Source organism: Camelina sativa, chromosome 4, assembly GCF_000633955.1.
Source record: "Camelina sativa cultivar DH55 chromosome 4, Cs, whole genome shotgun sequence".
NCBI lineage: Eukaryota > Viridiplantae > Streptophyta > Magnoliopsida > Brassicales > Brassicaceae > Camelina > Camelina sativa.
Window position 1 is genome coordinate 20685884 of NC_025688.1, and position 16516 is coordinate 20702399.

At 34.5% G+C, this 16516-nt stretch overlaps 3 protein-coding genes across 3 annotated transcripts; 1 reads left to right on the plus strand and 2 right to left on the minus strand.

Annotated features, from left to right (window-relative positions):
• Positions 960-3868, minus strand: LOC104781484 (putative serine/threonine-protein kinase-like protein CCR3). The gene has a single exon (XM_010506163.2). It carries the CDS (start codon positions 3665-3667, stop codon positions 1226-1228), a length of 2442 nt encoding a protein of 813 aa, XP_010504465.1. The 5' UTR covers positions 3668-3868; the 3' UTR covers positions 960-1225.
• LOC104781485 (carboxy-terminal domain RNA polymerase II polypeptide A small phosphatase 1-like) lies at positions 9163-11517 on the minus strand. Its single transcript, XM_010506164.1, has 6 exons — positions 11123-11517; positions 10310-10438; positions 10099-10219; positions 9917-9998; positions 9661-9814; positions 9163-9571 (listed from the first exon to the last, which is right to left on the minus strand). Exons 1-6 carry the CDS (start codon positions 11402-11404, stop codon positions 9437-9439), a joined length of 903 nt encoding a protein of 300 aa, XP_010504466.1. The 5' UTR covers positions 11405-11517; the 3' UTR covers positions 9163-9436.
• LOC104784103 (MATH domain and coiled-coil domain-containing protein At3g58370-like) lies at positions 15198-15777 on the plus strand. Its single transcript, XM_010509169.1, has 3 exons — positions 15198-15310; positions 15386-15509; positions 15577-15777. The coding sequence occupies exons 1-3, from the start codon at positions 15198-15200 to the stop codon at positions 15775-15777; spliced, it is 438 nt and encodes a 145-aa protein (XP_010507471.1).

The window sequence follows — 16516 nt, forward strand, 5'->3', positions numbered from 1 at the left end:
TGTGTATATATTTAAGTTCCGAGGCCCATCGCACGTTGATCATAATTGAATACAGCATTAAAACTTTAGAAGCACCGCTCAAGTTAAATGAATGGGAAGTTAAATTAGCTGTCACCGCATGTATAACGACATTACCACTAAATAGTACTAACACTGATTTTATTTCATTGTTGGGACCAATGTAATCATGTTAAATGCTTTGCGGATACATGAACAAAACCACTGACATTCTATAGTTANAAGTTAAATGAATGGGAAGTTAAATTAGCTGTCACCGCATGTATAACGACATTACCACTAAATAGTACTAACACTGATTTTATTTCATTGTTGGGACCAATGTAATCATGTTAAATGCTTTGCGGATACATGAACAAAACCACTGACATTCTATAGTTATATTGTCTTAATCAAACATTTTATTTTTCTGATCAAAGATCAAAAAAATCTATTGTAATGAATAGTGAGAGTGATAAATAAGGTTTTAGAAGATTTAAATTGCATTTTTTTTTATTGGGGATGTTTCCTATTTTAGGAATCTGGAAGTAGAAGAAATTTCTTGATAATTAGGAAAATTCCAAAAAGACAGAAAGTATTGACCGGGACCGGTAATAAATTGGAATCTTCAAAGTCAAACAGACTTGGAGGATTTGTTTGTTGGCATGGCATGATGACATGTCAAACATATGAGAACTTTACAAGTGTAATAACTAGACCCCACCTACTTTTTCTCTATACACTCTTAACTTTTAAAGCTTTTTATGGTTTTGGGAATTTCCAAGATACAACACAACCCACATGGACGGCACTTTGACTAGAGATTACATCCACGCCAAAGCTATGGAGTAGTAATGTATACTATTCCCTAACAAGCGGCCTCCATAAATAAAATTAACAATACGTTTTGACCAAAAGAACGACATCATAATTCTCATCTTCCTTCATACACAAAAAACCAATAAATTAATGATTTCCAACTTTTAATCATTCGCTCTCGTCTCCGCTGTCCAAATGATACATTTCCCCAACCAAAAGGGGTTAGACCATGAATAATTGAATATTCCAGTTTTCATACGCTAACACTATTTACAGACGGAAAAAAAAAATTCATCCAAAAAAAAGTCCGAAAATATTTAAGAGAGAAACAATGAAATCCTCAAAATAATTTTCCTATTGTAAAAAAAAATCAAAGAAACGAGAGTCAAATATTTTGATTTTGAATCTCTCAATCAGAGACAATAGAGCAAATACCACTACTAGAGATACTCCCATGACTATCCCCACACAAATCCAATGCTCTCTCCAAATTCCCAACTATATCCGTCATCGTCGGTCTATTTCTCCCTTCCGCATTCACACAATGCATAGCCGTATAAGCCACCAGCTCCACCGCATCTCCTTCCCCTAGCCCCGGTGATCCCACTCTCGGATCCAATATCCTCCCAAGCTCATCCGCTGTAATCGCTGGAACCGAGTAATCCACCAAATGCACCGGGGCAGCTTCAACACTCCCTTCCTCCAAATCACCACCGTTCTTAAATATCGCTCTTTTGCCTGTCAGCAATTCTAACAACACCACTCCCAGTCCATACACGTCGCTCTTGTCCGTTAAAACATTGAGACTGTAGTACTCTGGATCAATATATCCGACCGTTCCCGCAGCTTTCATTGGACGTTGTTGATGATGATGATGATGATGGTTATGATCTTTCCCTAACTCTGGACCCATTAATGATAACCCGAAATCCGAAACTCTAGCGACCCAATTCGAGTCTAGCAAGATGTTAGACGACTTAATATCTCTATGAATGATAGGTGGCACCGCGTAATTGTGTAGATACTCGATTCCTCTAGCCGCGTCTAACGCGATTTTGATCCGCATTTTCCATGAGTTGATCAAACTGCTGTGTTTCTCCACGTTGTTCTTGTCGTGTAGATGATCGTAAAGCGCACCGTTCTTCATGTAATCGTAAACAAGAAGCCTCTCTTCTTTCTCCTCGCAGTAACCAACTAGCCTCACCAAATGCTTATGGTGAAGCCTCGATAGAAACGCGATCTCCGAGTCAAACGCGGTTTCTTTCTCTTGAAGTTTCTTCATTTTCGCGTTCACTTCGCCGCGTTTGATCGCGACTTCTCTCCCGTCGCTGAGTTTTCCTCTGTAAACAACGCCGAAGCTCCCCGAACCGATTATGTTCTCTAGAGAGAAGTTTCCTGTGGCTGAAGCTAGCTCGGAGAAGGTAAACTCTTCAGCTTTATCCGGGTGTTTCATCGACGACGTTCCACTTCTCTGTCTCCTCATAGATAGCATTCTTGACCCTTGACGTCTTATGGTTAAAGACCGGCTATTGGAACTGTTAGACCGGCTATTAGAACTGCCGCGAGTTATCGTCGGTTGAACAGAGTTATGAACTTTCTTCTTCCCCAAGCAAGCTCCAGTCCATAAACAGTAAACCACACTACATATCCCTGCGAATGCTCCTACTGATCCAACGATCGCAAACGCTAACAACCCTCTCGTTAAAGCTTTCGACGGAGGAGACGAAGCTGACGGTGGTGATGACGGTGGAGGAAGAGGAAACTGACTCGGAGGACTCGCTGGGAACTGAATCTGGCATGATTTACAGATCGAACCGGAACCGGAACAGAGCTTATCAGATTGTGGATAGATACCACAAGAGCAAAGGGATGAAGATGCAACGCATGGACCTGGTAAGACTTCTGGGAAAGGGAGGAAGATTCTTGAGAAATTTGTAGGGTTCCAACACATGATTGAGAGGTTACTTGATACTAACCCGCAGATTAGACCCGGACCCGAAGATATCGACTCGAACGAGATCGAGTCTGTGACATTGTTGAACCTCTCTGCTCCTCCTCCCCAGCAAACAACAGAGTTGTTAGAGCTTCTCGTCGCGCAGGTGAAGTTTGATCCGAGTGAGAGAGATGAGTAACGGTTAGGTTGGTTCGATGTAACAACATTAAGCTGACCAGATTCGTTGTTTCCGATGCAAATCAAACTCCCGGTAGTGTTGAATCCACAGGCGTGTGATTCACCTGCGGTTATGGTCATCATCGACGTGTTTCCGAATCCGGTTTGGATCCGACCCGATTTGGTCGAATCGGATCCCCAGCAAAGGATCCGGTTGTTTGGAATCGAAACGCCGCAGGAGAAACCAACGCCGGATGAAATTGACCGGAACTTCTCGTTCGCCGGAGGTTTCGATTGGTCGGAGTCTCTCCAGCATTTTACGGAACCTGTGCCGTTGACGGTGGCGCAGATTTGTTTATCGCCGACGGAGAGACTCTGGAGCAAAACGGTGTCGTTGAGGTAGATTCTTTTGGGATCGAGAGTGTAGCTTCCTACGTTGTCCCAACAGAGAAGGCTGTAACCACCAGAGCGTATACCGCAGAGGAGATTATCACCGGCGGCGATCGAGGAGAATGAGACGCCGGGGTTTAGAGTGACGTTTGTACGACGGCGCGTGTCGTAACAGAGTATACGCTGCGCGGGTTGGCCGGAGATTAAAGCGCAGACGGTGTCGGAGCCGTAAACGACGGCGTATGTTGAGCCTGATCCTAATGAGGTGACGACGGGAGACAAGAGGAGGAAGATAACGGCAACGTTGACGGTGACGGAAAACGTCACGGTTGGATTGATGAACCTCTTCATCTACAGAGGTTGAATTTGACTGTTGTCTTCGTCGTCGTCTTCGACACTGAATTGGATTGGTTCATTTTTAAAAAACTCTCTCAACAAAAGACTCTGTAATTAGAGCAGAGAGAAGAAGGAAGAAGGAAGAAGAAGACGTTTTTGAGATTTATTAGGGGAGAGACAAAACAGTAAATTACAAAAAAAAAAAATTAGTGAGAGAGATTAGCTTAAGAAGATGCGTTTTTAAATATATGTTCGAGTGTCCACGTTTCGTTTTTGTCTTTCTTTTGATTTTTTTTTTTTAATTTATTACAAGAGATATTAAATGTTTTCTAAAACATACATACGAGTAGTAATTATTAGATTTGTTTTTTTAAAAAGGAAATTCATTAGTATCTATATATATGAAAATGGAAAACAAAAGAGTGTAAATTTGTCATTTAATTAAGATATGTTTTAAAATTAGAAAATCTCTACTGTTATACCTTTTAAAGATTCTCGAAAGAAATTTTGAATTGAATTATTTGGACCGTTTCAATATTTAAATATAACACAACTACTGCGATGTGTATGTATGTGTGTAGTATATTACTAATATATGGGAGATTTAATATATTAGTCATGCAACAACCGCTCGTATGATGCAAAAGTAGTGTGAATAATATAAAGAAAATTAAATCTTTTGGCCATATATAACAATTCAAATTATATTATAAGGTCTATGTTTCCAAAATTGTTTTATTTTTCTCTTTTTCTCTTGTGTGAAGTTATTAAAACTGTGTGAATTTCTGATTTATTGAACTTTCCAATTTTTATGTTTGACTAAGTATGCAATATCTAAGGGTAAAGAGTTCAATGTTTTTCTATACAAACTTTCTTTTTTTTCACCTAGACCTTCCTCATTCAAAAACTATCCTTAATTTTGGTTAAATACAATTTAGACTAAGAGTCTCACTGGTTCAAACGCTGCGGTTGCGGTTGCGGGAGATTGCAGAAGCGGGCGATTGCGGTTTCAAGCGTTATTAAGCGTTTTGAACGACTGGTTTAGCAGTTTAAAATTGGTGCGTTTGCGGGAGATTTACGACTGGTTGACCAGCGGGTGCAATAGCGGTTGGAACATAATAAATGTGATATATAATATATAAATGTTTAAAAACATAAATTTTTTAATTAAACTTGATTTATAATTTAAATTTATTAAAAAATACTAAAATAATTATTCAAAAAACAAATAAATTTCATATTGAAATACTTATTCTTTTATGCATTTGGCTTTTCACCAAAAATTTAATCAAATAATTTGATAAATGACAAAATATATGCTTTAGATCGTAGATCTTTTCTCTTTTCTCTTAGATCTGGGTCAGTAGTTGCATCGGTAGGAATGGTTAAGTGAGAGTTGAGAAGAGTCACTAATAATTTGTTTTAATATTTTTCACAAATAATCTTATTTTTAAAAAATTTCTAATGAAATATTATATTTATTTAGATTTTTTTGAACTTATGTGCGATGTGTCATTAAATTTACATCAAGTTTTCCGGGTTATTGTTAATTAGAATATTATTTTCTTCTAATTGTTTATTTTATAATCTCTGTAATCATATTTGTACTTTATTTTTTCCCATCTTTAATGAGTAAAATGGTTAGATAGAAGATATAACACAAAAGAATTTCATTATCATTGATTTCTTTTAAGTTTTTTATAAAAAAAAAAAAAAAGTTCCAACCGCAATCGCCCGCAACCGCAAACGCTTGCGGGAAGCAGCTTTTGGAATTCAGTGGTTTAAAGCGGTTGGGAGCGATTGGAAGCGTTTTATGTGATTGGTTCCAATCGCTAGCAACCGCTATCACCCGCAAACATAGCGTTTACAGGAGGTAGCGGGAGAACCAGTCAACACCTAAGTAATGTGTCGTCCACCCATCGTCATCGATAGGTCAACTAAGAATCAAATTATAGTAATACAGTATTTATTTTTGTGTTAATATAATTTTAGAAAAATTAGGTAGATCATAAATGAAAAAAAATCTACAACCATAAAACCAAAAATTACCTTTTCACAATACTATGTTCATCCATCAAAACTTACGCTATAATCTTGAAAACTGAAACTATTATAGTTCTTTAATTAATATTTTTTTTCGTTTTTGTTAAAAACTTTAATTAATATTTCAACAATAAGTTTTTCAACCTCACCATTCATATTCTTTTGGATATCGTACGCTCTTATTTTGTTAATTATATTCAGCAAACTATTTTGTTATTTTTAGATTACATCTTATTAAAAGTGGAAACTAACTGCAATTCAGAGAACTTTTTATGATTATACTGCACTGTATGATAAACGTGTAAGAATTCTAGTAATAGCAACAAGATTTGTTATATTTTTTTGAGAAATGGATGAAAAGAACGATTCATGGATTCTAAACGCGCATGCATGATGCATGTACTTTCGTAGGGAGTTCTTCCGGTTTTGTAATAAAGAGAAGTCAGAAAATTGATTTGACGAAAAGTCCCAAAAAGAGAAAGAGAGGAAATTAATGATAAACTAAAAACGACAGCAAAATTATAAAGCAAAAAAAAACTTATTCAACATATATATGGCTGCTGCCCATGTTTGACCAAAGAACTTGAATGGTTCATTTGCTTCAATATTGCCATTAACCGGTTCAATATAATTTAGTAACATTCCCTAAGTAGTACAGTATAGTAGTATTCATAAATATATGAAAGAAAATGAAGTCAAAGCTGAGACCAGAATTAGATGGACGACAGACTTGGGAGAAACCTTCTCTGAATCTCTCTCTTACGCCACACATTTTTCTCACCTCTTTTTCCCTTCAAATACGTACACTCTCGTAACAATAAGTTTTGACTTGACTTATTTATACAGTATATTTCATTTTCACCTGCTCTATTTTTTTATATAGTATATTTATACATCTCCTTTGTTTTGATGTTTATTTTTTATTCAAGGTTCAGGTTCGCGCGTTATCAATATTGAAAACCATGAGTAAAGATATCTACGGACTGACTACATAGTACACACGTACTTGCATGAACTTCACGTGTGTTTTGTTTATTGCTGTTATTTGCAAATAATATCTATGTTTGTATTTGATTTAACAATGGCAATAATATGATACAAGTTGAACTTTGTAAATGGTGTTAGTGGATTGATTGCTCGGTCAACTATATAATAAAATTCAGTGTTCTAATTACCGAATCTAACAATCTGAGGACTAATTGACTAAGTCTAGACATATGTAATGCGTCAATAAGGTTTTTTTTCACGGTCTATTTTTAAGCTTTTTTTTGTAAGATTCTAAGACTTTAAGATATCAATGGAAAGAAGGCTTATTGGTCCAGCTCTTAGACCACATACTGTATGTGGTAAAACATCATGAAATCAATCAAGGAAGAAAAAAAAATTACTATCATGAAAATCTCGAACCAAAACTTGTATCGATCTTTAAACTTCTAGTAATCAACCTAGATTATAAATTTGAAATCATAGTCGGACAACGCATATTTTGTTCCTCCAACTCCATAGTGAAAATTTCAATTACTAAACCACCATAAGTTTGTTAATTTATTCGTAATTTTACTCAGTGTTCGATTTCTATGATCTATTGTAATTAAGTATTTCATAATTTTGTTATTTTTTTATTTTTGCCAAAACTTGTAAGTGAACAATAAATAACTTGAGTTTGAATTTATTAACACATTGCAAAACTAGAAAAATAGTAGTAATATATAGTATATATATATTTAAGATGCCTTGAATACCCCATGGCTGATTCACATAGGCTGCAGTTTTCATATACTTATCTAAATATAATTAAGAGTGCTGGTATTCGTGGCAATAGGTTAATCCTAAAAAGCAACATATGCGACAAATAATGTCAAACCGTACAACAACATATATATATATTTTAGTTAAGGAACTAAAATGTCAAACTGTTTATATTGTTTTTCACATGAAAATAATCAAACACGCAAGACAGTGAGTTATGCATTGTTATTTTCTAAAATAATTAAAATGCATGCAAGACTAGTTCTAAAAGCTTGAGTTGGCGTACCAGATTAATTCGACCGTAAACTAAAACTCACCTCAAACATCTAATTTTCTGAGGCATATATATGTCATATCAACCTCATATTCAATGAAAATAATGTATCTCTCAGTGTAATTTACGAATTCCTATCACGCGTCTGTGTTCTTGATATTGGTTTCCAGCTGAAGTTGGAAGAATAAGTATAAAACAAACAAAAAAAAAGTAAACTAGCAAATAAAACGAGCCCAAAAAGGTAAAATTTTGTGGGAGTAGTTAGACTTAATTTAGATGTGCGAAAAGAGAAAGCCTTAGAAGTCTAAGCACAGCTCACAACGATCCACTTATAAACAACAAACATGAGAAGGGCCGACCATAAAAAAATTAAAGATTAGTTGCAAGAAAATACAATTAATTATAAGAATTAGGAACATGACAGGTTTGTTATGTAACCAACCCCTCACGAACTCTTTTGACCTGTAATAATGTATTAAATGAAACTTAAAAAATGGGTATTTTATAGAGAAGGAGATTGTAATAATGAATGTATGCGAGCTATAATTAGGAACATTTGCCTCAAATACTTTTTGATAGATCCTGACTTTAACTTTCAGATTTCAATCTACAACAAATACTTTTTGCTGGATCCTATTAAAAAAGAAATACTAGTGTTTTCTCATCATTTATATGAATCATATTTTATACTCTTTTGTATTATAATGAATAATTTTTTACAATATTTTTTTTCTATCACAAAGATTGATTTTCTGTAAATTCTTATCAATTAATCTAGGTAGTTGCAAATTTTAAAAATTAATAATGAAGAATTTCATAAATCGATGAATTATTATTGGTTAATTATTATTAAAAATATATTATTATAAATAAATAATGCATTTATAGCTAACCATTACAATGTTTTTCTTAATCTATGTAAAAGTGTTAGAAAACGAAGGGAGTAGTATTCAAGGTATTTTTAAGTAAAAATGTATTTGTTTACATCCACAGAAATCTTCCACTGCTCTTTCGTCGGAAATCTATTGATTTCAGTCTGGCGCTTGAAGAACAACTTCCTACAGTTTGATCCTGGGTTGTATCTCTCCCCGCATATGCAGTCTAAATGCTCATCCTGTATTTTTAAGTATCTATGAAAAAATAGACAATAATTTTTCAATGCGAAAATTTAGTACAATTCTTATTTCACTAATTTTGTATGAATTGAATTATAATTGACGTCAATGTATCCTATTACAAAAAAATACTAATGTTTTTTTCATCATTTATAAGAATCATATTTTATAGTATGTCACTCTTAGATTGGGGATAATGATGCGGATAGTGAATATAGGTCTCATGTTATCATTATGCATAGTAAATTCTTGTTTATTTTTTCATACTACACCCAATTTCTATTTCGGTTTAATCCGTATGTCGGTAAATCCAAACAGAACCATCCCAAAAGAAGAAAAAAAGCTTGATCATTAACAAAATTACAGAGAAATCTACAGAATCACTTGACATCAAGAATGTGTAAAAGAGTTTAATCTTGTAAAAGGAATCTACCATATAGATTATAGACAATACGAATGGTAGTTTATGTGCCTTCCTTCTTCTCCTGTGGCTTCCATTGCTGTAACTACTGTTCCAAACAAGTCCTCTGCCATTTTTTTTTTTGTGTGTGGAACACATACTTCTGATATTTCTGTTTTCACCATTACTCTCCGCTTATCTGGTTAAGAGTTCCAGCACGAAGGTGGTATGCCTTGCTTCTCAAACCATTCAGGCATGCGGAAGCGATCATAAAGTGTCGGCCGTACGTCGTCTTCCTCTGACAGTTGTTTCAGAAGCGGTAGAATAACATCCAAGAGCTGCAAGTTTTATAATCCGATTAGTTTCCAAGATTCACAATAGTCTAAAGGGTTCAAAATGTATGAGAGGATTAATGATTAATAGAGACCTGAGTGTCATTTGGCTGCCCAGCGGAAAATGCAATACATGGAATCCCATTTGATGGTTGCAATAAAAAGCTGAAAGGATTGTTGTCAACAATTACTGTCCGACACATATTCTTTGATGTGCTTAACAGATCCTTCACATGATCTCTGTATTGCCTGTTTAGGAATTGCACACAATGAATAAAAAATCTCAGTAATCTTACCACAAACTAGTTTCTTGAAAGATAGAACAGAGCAACCTAATTCAGGATAACTTACGTGCTGACTGTTGAAGGTCGATAAAGTCGGTTGCTGAGTACTTTCCTGGTATCTATCCTATCCACAAGCGGTCTCGCATATCCTGCGGACATGAAGCATGGAATTTTCAACTGTTAGGATTATGTATGTGAGCATTGATTTGAGGACATAACATAATAACACTGAGAAGTAAATCAAAAGACCTTCAAGACCAGCTGTAAACAGAATAAGATCTGCAAACTCGCTGAGTTTCTCTAAAAACTCATGCAGTCCAGGACGCTCAAACACCGTGACATAATTGATCTTAGGTTTCCCATCACATTCCTTCATAAACAAGAGTGACTTGTGTCATAATATAGAAGAAAAAAAAGACATGAAAATTAACTATAGAAGAATATAGGTTCTGAAAGAAACCTTGTCTGTGGATAAGCACTCCAGCTCAAACCACTTTAATCCGGCTTCAATTGCTTGATTGCGTAAAGCAGCAGGCAGACTCGACGTCTCATATGCACACACTAAAGTCTCATCCAAGTCTAGAACTACCTGCAAAGACATCTTCCGTTCTCAGACTACTCTTAAAACTACCAAATACCAAATTAGACTATTCTAACTGGCTCCAGACAAGAAGAACATAAATCTGCAGGATACTACTGACACTCAGTAAGGTAAAGTGAGAACTAAAATTAGTTTGCCACTAACTAACTAAGTAAGCAATGAATGAAAAGGCTCCTTGATACATTAAAATAAGACTTACAATACTCAATAAATCAATGAGCTAAATGATGAATAAGGAAGATACACGATACTCAAAAGGCTACAAAATGAAGCATACACTGTCCTAAACCCATATACTCATCAACAAAAGTAGCTCCATCAATCTGTGAGCTTAACACCAGAAAAAAACTCGAATTCAAGTCTACTTTCCTATTGATTCCATTGATCAAAGCAAAAACTAGATGTTAAACTAAAGTATGCTTGAGCAGTAGTAGTAGTAGACATCTACTACAGATTGGTAATCTCTATGTATAAGGCACGTTTATGCTAAAAAGCAAACAAATTTGCATCTAATTATGAACAATGAAGTAAACCTAGTGTGCTAATCCAGAACTTAAGGCTCGTTCCTCCCTAACTAGAGAGTTCACAGATTCTCAATTTCAAAGCAGCAACAAGAAAAGACAAAATCCAAAAAAAGGACTTTGACCAATTCAATTCCAAAGAAAGAGATACCTTAAGTCTCTGAAGTTCACCATCGCTGGAGGCGATATCGACGGTGGTGGGAGATTCATCAGCCCTATCGAGCAACTCAATAGACGGCAAAGGTTTGAAACCATCAGCGGTGGCTTTAGCAGAAGACGAAGAAGAAGAAGAGAGGAGAGGATGATAGCCAACGGCACGAAGGATCTGAAGAAAGATCTGATAGAAGAAAGCGAGCCAGTCCACCAAAGTCTTCCACACTTGAAACGAACGAGGCGAGTAAACTACATCGGAGGCCTGAGTCAACTCAGCCATGAGAGTTGAAAGGGGGGGGGGGCTCTCTCTGGGTGAGAGAATCTGACGAAAAGAGACGAAGAGAGAGAGAGAGAGACTTGAAGAAGAAACGAAGCAATCAAAAATTGGAAATGAATCAAATTTATATTTATTTAATTTTGAAGTTAAAATTAATTAAGGAAGGAGAAAGGTTTGTGTGTGTGAAGAAGCCTATGGCGATGGTTCGATTTCAGAGAGAGACATTGAATTTGATCCCACGCGCCCCCTTCCCACTTGTTTTGTTTTGGAATTTACTAGTAGTACCAAATACAATGCTTTTTTTTTTTTAATACTGTATTAATAATAATTTGATTGTTATTAAAATAAGATTTGAGGAATAAAAACTTCTGTGTTCGGTAAAGCAAAGATATTAAATTACTATTAAATTAATGTTCAAAGGCTGCCAACTAGGATGATGCCAAAATCAATTAGAATGGTTTTTATGGACTTTTTTAATTTATTTATTTAAGTTCAGAAAAGTCATACATGTATATATTCAATGAATTATGATATGATTTTTTGAGTAGTTAAAGGGATGATTTATGTAGGCCAAATCTGGTCGAGAACGTTTAGAGTGACCAAATTTTATATCAAAGTCGTTGACATCTTTTGCTAGGTAGTTTTATTAGTTTTGTTTATGAATTTGAATCATCCATCAATCAATACAAATGATGACCAACTTAATCTACATATAACATGCAATCATTCATCTCTATATGTTAAGTACTATTTTTATTAGAGTTCTTAAGATAATATTATAATTTTGTTATAATGTTTCTAATATGGACACATAAACCAAATAAAACAGAACTAGATTAAGATTCGTGCTAGAGTACATATTAAATTTTTTTTTGTTTATATTATAATTTAAAATAAAATATAATTTATATGAATATTTTTAAAAAAATTTTTAGATAAAATATTATGCAATAAAATCATGGCTAAATATGATAGTTTGAAATAAATATAGTGAATAGTGAACACACTCCAAAGCTTAGTTCGACATTCTCATATTCAAGCTGCTCACAGCTTTGAAAGGTCACTCATATTTTATTCCCATTAAAAATATATTCGTTAAATAAGATTAAAAAGTCTGTTGAAGAATTGGATGTGAAATACACGCGCCATAAAAATGAGGGTGGAGGTTAAAAGAACGGAAGAAAAAAAGAGCCAATAGGAAAAATACAGATTTGTACCAAAACGCTCTTCTTTGCATCTTTTTCCCTTTCGTCTCTTTCTTCATGGACACATCTCTTCCTTAACCGGCCTTTTTATCATCTCTCGGTTTGGTTTAGTTTGATTTTAGACTCGGGTTGCCTGCTATTTTTGTTACAATTCTCCCATATGAATTCGGGTTTGGCTCAATTCAAATTTCAAGGGAACATGATCGTGCCAACTCTAATTTATGGTTTTGTTTGTCCATAATTAGCTTATCTCTAAGTGAAAACTTTACTTCACCCAGTTCAAACCATTTTCACGTGGCACATTTTTAGTATCTCGTATTTGCATAATTAACAATATGATCCACTCATTGCTACGAGAAGTCGAGACACACGTCCATACACACACGAGCACATGCTTGCAACTTTAAATTGGCCAGGTCGCTCTCTCTAATCCCAATACAATCATCAAGTACTTATAAAGATAGAAGAAGACATATTTGTCTTATCTCTAAAAGTATTTGTATATCACACCTATAAACGATTTCGGATGTAATTAACATGATTCATACCATAATTCACACTTTTAGGATAAAATCATTTTTCAATTTTTTGTGAAGGAACTTGAAGAAAAAATTATTCATTTTTTTGGCCAGCTACCGAGCTTACTATTTGTATCTAAAAACTAATTTATCGGTATCAGTTTTTAAAATATGTTTCTTTTCTATATTATCAACAAAAAAAAAATTATTCTTTTTTAATTTGTTACATATTGTTTAGGTAAACTGCTATTTGTAAATGACGAAAATGAATGGTGCTCGTCTTGCTCCTAGGAACAACTGCCACCGTCTTAGTATGCAGAAGTAGGTTTCCACTACTCCTTCCTTTGTTTATGTTTGAAATCTTGAAAACGCCCTAGTCTTAGTGTATGGTCCAAATCACACCACTACTCTGAACATGTAGTTGGACGCGTCATACTCGGACTATCAACAAAGGCAAAACAACTTTGAAAATAACGCTCGTGAGGTTGGTTGTTTTACATATCCAAACACTCTTTGAACAAGCAAATATGTGGCTCCAGCAGATTATAAAATTTGTTAACATAGTGTCCACAATAAAATATACCAAACCAAAAAATAAAACCAAATGTGGTTTAAAAAACCGATGAAAACACTATTCCACATAACTACAATATGTGGAAACATTTTCTTGTTTTTGATAATATTTTTGCTAGATGATCTTTTTTCGGCTTTGATGTTAGGCTACGACGGAGCATCACGTCCCTATATAATATATACACAAACCAACAAAAAAAAAGTTAATAAACCAGCAAAATCATTATTATTTTGTTTTGGAATGAAATAAAAATTAAAAATAAAAAAGAATCTGGTGATAAAAGATATTGGACGACATTCGAGACATGGATGGAAGCAGAGTATGATGAAGATCCTTGGGAGATTGTGAATTTCCTCACTGATATTTGAATCGTGTGCGCCAATTGTGCGTGAATTAAGAAAGATTGCCTACTTAATATAATTAGAATGTATAAAAATATAGTAAAATATAGTGTATAAAAATCATGGCTAGCTTAGTTCGACATTTTCATATTCTTATTTTTAATAGCTGCTCAAACTTTCAAAGGTCACTCAAATTTTATTTTTATTAAAAAATATTCGTTAACCGACTTTTTATCATCTTGGTTTGGTTTGGTCTGATTTTAGACTCGGCTCAGCTGTCATTTTGTTACAATTCTTCATATGAATTTCTGGTTTGGCTCAATTCAAGGGAGCATGATTGTACCAACTCTAATTTATGGTTTTGTTTGTCTATAATTAGTCTATCTCTAAATAATTTCGCATCGATCTTTCAAAGAAAAAAAAAAATTCCAAATCAGTGAAAGCTTTACTTGACCAGTTCAAATTATTCATGTGGCACATTTTTATTCATGTGGCGTATTTGTATACTTAACAATATGATCCACTTATTGCTACAAGAAGTCGAGACAGTACACGTCCACACACACGAGCACATGCTTGCAACTTTAATTTAAACTGACCAAGTCGCTCTCTCTAATTAATCTCAATATAATCATCAAGTTAAAGATGGAAGAAGACATGTTTGTCTTATCTTCAAGATTAATTTTATATCACGCTATAAACGATTTCGGATAAAATTAACATGATTCTTACCACAATTCACACTTTTAGGATAAGATCATTTTTCATTTTTTGTGAAGGAACCTAAAGAATAAATTATTCATATTTTTTTTGCCCAGCTACTGAGCTTACTATTTGTCTCTAAAAACTAATTTAATCGGTATCTATTTTTGAAATATGGTTCTTTTCAATATTCTCCAAAAAAAAAAGAAATTTTTTTTTCTAATTTGCTACATATTTTTATTTTTGATAAACATGTGAAGAATTTGTTACATATTTGTTTAGATTCGAGTTTGTCTTTCCATTTTTCTTCTAAGACTTTTTCCTTTTAGCCCAAGACACAAGTAAACACAATCAAATATATATATATAGAGAAAAAAAAGAAACGGGGTTTGATGATATAAGCGAGCGGATCTAGGGTTTCAATTGTTCCGGTTGCGGCTGCAAGAAGTCTTTTCAATGGGGGATCGACTTTATGAGAACCAGTTCACATGGGTGATTAATAATTTCTCTTCTTTGCAATATGATGAGAAGATATATTCTGATGTATTCGTGATCGATGGATGTAATTGGTAAGAAATATACATTGTTTTAGGTATTATAGGGCTTCCATGCATTAACGTTTTCAATGGTTTTTGTGGTTGCAGGCGTGTTGTGGCGACTTTAAAGGGAAATAAATATGATGAGTCTCTGTATCTGTCTCTGGCGGTCCCTGATGCTGAGTCTTTGCCTTTTGGATGGAGAAGACGCGCAGAGTTTTCTTTTACTATAGTGAATCAACTTTCTGAAAAACACTCCGAAGTGCAAGATATCTTTCGTGATTTTACTGAAACAACAGAGGTCTTTTGATTACAATACTCCTGAACGTGGTTGTGCATCCAGTATTCCCCTTGGAAAACTTGATGCCAAATATTGTGGACTTATATTTGATGAACAAGTCAAGATTTTTGGAGAGCTTGATGTTCTTGAAGTTATCTGCAAGTCTGAACCTATCAGCATTGAACTCCATGGGTATGTTCAATCTTCATCGGTATTCTAATCCGGTTGATTAGGATGCTGCACAGGTCGCCTCACAAAAATCCCAAGCACTAATTTGGTTCATGCGCATCTTTCACTGGTATTTATGACAAAATTTGGATTTAAGGTTACGTTGGTTGGTTGGAGAAGAAACTGAATGAGGTCAAACGAAAGAATAAGTGATCGATGCACATCATATCATATATTACTATTATCTCTTTCTTCGTCTTTATTATTAATTTTGTAATCTGTTTTATTTTTCTACTACTTTAATCCAGAATGTGCTTTCCACCGCCTAATAGGGTTTTGCTTCCATTTTGTTGCACTGCTTTTGAAATTCTCTTAACATTGGATGATGTTTTTTTCTTGACTATACGAGTTGTTTTTCTTAACATTGCACCTTTTGTGTTTAGAGGAAATAACAGAGAGGAACAAAAACAAGCGTAGCTTCCAAGTTCCAATACACGAACATCGAAATACACATCGGTTTGTCTCTGATGCTGATTGTTAACAGAGCTGGGTACGGAGAAAGTTCTTGCTAATTTGCACTTACTCAATTCTTTGGAAGATGAAAGTGAAAACTTGCAACGGCACTGCAAGACATGTTCTCTGAGACTGTAAGTGACCCTATCCAATATATAGTTGTTGTTTCTGTTCTGTTGCCTTTGTTCTAATTTGTCCTGTTTTGCATACGATGTGGTGTGCGAGACTACTAAACAGTATCTATATTGCTCATAAACAACTTTGTTTCTGTGTGTGAA

Bases quoted from the DNA above. Each gene is read 5' to 3' on its own strand.
- LOC104781484 (XM_010506163.2), bottom strand. From the start codon at position 3,667: ATGAAGAGGTTCATCAATCCAACCGTGACGTTTTCCGTCACCGTCAAC.
- LOC104781485 (XM_010506164.1), bottom strand. From the start codon at position 11,404: ATGGCTGAGTTGACTCAGGCCTCCGATGTAGTTTACTCGCCTCGTTCG. The intron at 10,220-10,309 runs GTTTCTTTCAGA...TTGTTTATGAAG, and splicing joins AGTGCTTATCCACAGACAAG to GAATGTGATGGGAAACCTAA. The intron at 9,999-10,098 runs GTCTTTTGATTT...TCATGTCCGCAG, and splicing joins GTTTACAGCTGGTCTTGAAG to GATATGCGAGACCGCTTGTG.
- LOC104784103 (XM_010509169.1), top strand. From the start codon at position 15,198: ATGGGGGATCGACTTTATGAGAACCAGTTCACATGGGTGATTAATAAT. The intron at 15,311-15,385 runs GTAAGAAATATA...TTGTGGTTGCAG, and splicing joins GTGATCGATGGATGTAATTG to GCGTGTTGTGGCGACTTTAA. The intron at 15,510-15,576 runs GTGAATCAACTT...CTGAAACAACAG, and splicing joins CAGAGTTTTCTTTTACTATA to AGGTCTTTTGATTACAATAC.